The sequence below is a fragment of the Cebus imitator genome, unplaced genomic scaffold (genome assembly GCF_001604975.1).
Source record: "Cebus imitator isolate Cc_AM_T3 unplaced genomic scaffold, Cebus_imitator-1.0 Scaffold232, whole genome shotgun sequence".
In the NCBI taxonomy this organism is placed as follows: domain Eukaryota; kingdom Metazoa; phylum Chordata; class Mammalia; order Primates; family Cebidae; genus Cebus; species Cebus imitator.
The window spans coordinates 932,593-935,212 of NW_016107547.1; the positions used below are offsets into that span (position 1 = coordinate 932,593).

At 43.8% G+C, this 2,620-nt stretch overlaps 1 protein-coding gene across 1 annotated transcript; it reads left to right on the top strand.

The window, feature by feature from the left end:
* Positions 1–679: 679 nt before the first annotated feature.
* Positions 680–928, top strand: LOC108281850 (zinc finger protein 679-like). Its single transcript, XM_037727479.1, has one exon. The coding sequence runs from the start codon at positions 680–682 to the stop codon at positions 926–928; it is 249 nt and encodes an 82-aa protein (XP_037583407.1).
* The last annotated feature ends 1,692 nt before the right edge of the window (positions 929–2,620 follow it).

Consider the following 2,620-nt stretch of genomic DNA (forward strand, 5'->3'; position numbering starts at 1 on the left):
GAGAAGAGTACACACACACACACACCCCAAATACAAATTTTAGATAAAGACCTAGACTTGAAATAATAGAGGTATGGTTACAAAAAATGCATTAAATTATCTATCAAAATAACTATGGTGTAGAGAAGGGCTTCTTGAGATGCAAAAGGTAGAAACACAAAGAAAAATTTTGACAAGGCTTACTATATGCAAATAAAAAAGCCTACTCTTCAAAATTATCAACAAATAAAAGTAAAGGATAAATACAGAAAAAAATATTTGCAGATATGTTTTATAAAATATTATCCATAATATTAAATATGTTTTGCAAATAAAAAAGAATAAACAACTTTATAGGCAAGGAAACAAAAATAGGAATCAGAAATTCACGGGATAAAGATAGTGATAACATATATGAGAAGCTACTTTTGTTATTATCAGAAAAATGCAAATTAAAATAACAGGAAACTTTAATTCTGGAATGGTGGCATAAGAAGCATTTTCTGTCTTCTGCCTAGGGAATAAAATATGCTTGACAAAAAATATAAAAAATAATTCAAAGTCTTGAAATTTTTCTACAGTCATATAGCAAATGAAGAAATATTTATCCAAGAAATTTTCCTAAGCATTTATAAGAACATTGAGAGTTGAGGTTCTGGTCTACAGGCTCTAGGAGCTCCTAGGGGACTCTACCACAGCCATGTTGTACTGTGGCCTGCAGGGAGTATTGACTTTCAGGGATGTGGCCATAGAATTCTCCCTAGAAGAGTGGGAATGCCTGGACTCTGCTCAGCAGCATTTGTATAGGGATGTGATGTTAGAGAACTACAAACATCTGGTCTCCTTGGTTCTGGCTACCTCTAAGCCAGACTTCATTACCTTTCTGGAGCAAAGAAAAGAACCCTGGAATTTGAAGAGACAGGAGACAGCAGCAAAACACCCAGGATGAATTGCTTACCAGACTTTGATCTATAGGACCAGCACTAGGGCAGTGTTCTGCAGTTGAGTTGGCATATGGTGGACCCGATATGAAATTGACTTTGGGGGGACTTCTGCTAAGATGGCCAAACAAACAGGAACAGCTCAGGAGCACAGTTCCCAGCGACAGCAATGCAGAAAGCAAGTGATCTCTGCCTTTTCAACTGAGGTACGAGGTTCATCTGAATAGGACTGGTTGGTCAGTGGGTGTAGCCCAAGGAAGGCAAACTGAGGCATGGTGCAGTGCTGCCTCACCTGGGAAGTGCAGTGGGCCAGAGAACACCTCTCCTACCTAACAGGGGCCATTGGAGACTTTTCTGGCCACTCTGGCACTCCAGTTCAGATACTGCATTTCTTCCACAGTCTTTACAGCCAACAGACCAGGAGATTCCCACTGGGCCAACAAGTGCTAGGGTTTCCAGCACAGATCTGAGTGGCTGTTTCAGCCAGCAGGTGGGTTTCTAGCACAAATCTGGGCAGTCATTTTAACTGGTGCCTGGAACACCTGTGAGACAGAGCCACCCATTCTCTGGAAAAAAAAAAAGGGGGCTGAAGGTAGGCAGCCAAGTGATCTGGCTCGGCAGGTCCCACCCCCACAAACACCAGCAAACTGAAACCCACTGGCCTGAGAGTTTTGCAGCCAGCACAACAGTTTGAGCTTGAAACAGCTTCAAATGGTCGAGCTCGGTGGGGAGAAGGGCATCTGCCATTACTGAGGCAGTCTGCCATTACTGAGGGAGTCCACCATTACCAAGGAAGTTTTAACCTTACCTGTGTAAACAAAATCACAAGGAAGTTTACACAGCCGTTGGGTGGAGCCCACAGCAGCTCTGCAACACCTCTGCAGGCAGACTGTGACTAGACTCCCTCCCTGTTGGACAGGGCATCTCTGAAAAAAGGTAGCAGCATGTCAGGGACTTATAAATAAAGCCTCACATTCCTGGGACAGAGCAACTGGGAAAATGGGCAGTTGTGAGTTCCACTGCAGCAGACTTAAATGTCCCTGTCCAGCAGCTCTGAAGGGAGCAACGGAGCTCCCAGCACAGCACTTGAGCTCTAATAAGGGACAGACTGCCTCTTAAGTGGCTCACTGACCCCCATATATCCAAAGAGACACCTCATACAGGAGAGCTCTGGCTGACATCTCGCAGGTAGCCTTCAGGGACAAAGCTACCAGAGGAAGGAACAGGTAGCAATCCTTGCTGTTCTGCAGCCCCCATGGGTGATTCCCAGGCAAGCAGGGGCTGGAGTGGGCCTCCAGCAGTCCTGAAGCAGAGGAGCCTGACTGTTAGAAGGAAAACTAAAAAACAGAAAGAAATAGCTTCAACATCAACAGAAAGGACATCTACTCAGAGACCCCATCCAAAAGTCACCAACTTCAAAGACAAAAGGTAGATAAATCCACGAAGATGGGAAGAAACAAGTGCAAAAAGGATGAAATCACCAAAAACCAGAATGCTTCTCCTTCTCCAAGGGATCACAACTCCTCACCAGCAAGGGTAATAAACTGGATGGAAAATGAGTTTGACAAATTGACAGAAGCAGGCTTCAGAAGGTGGGTAAAACAAACTTCTCTGAGCTAACGGAACGCATTCTAACCCAATGCAAAGAAAATAAGAACCTTGAAAAAAGGTTAGATGAAATGCTAACTAGAATAACGAGC

Bases quoted from the DNA above. Each gene is read 5' to 3' on its own strand.
- LOC108281850 (XM_037727479.1), top strand. From the start codon at position 680: ATGTTGTACTGTGGCCTGCAGGGAGTATTGACTTTCAGGGATGTGGCC.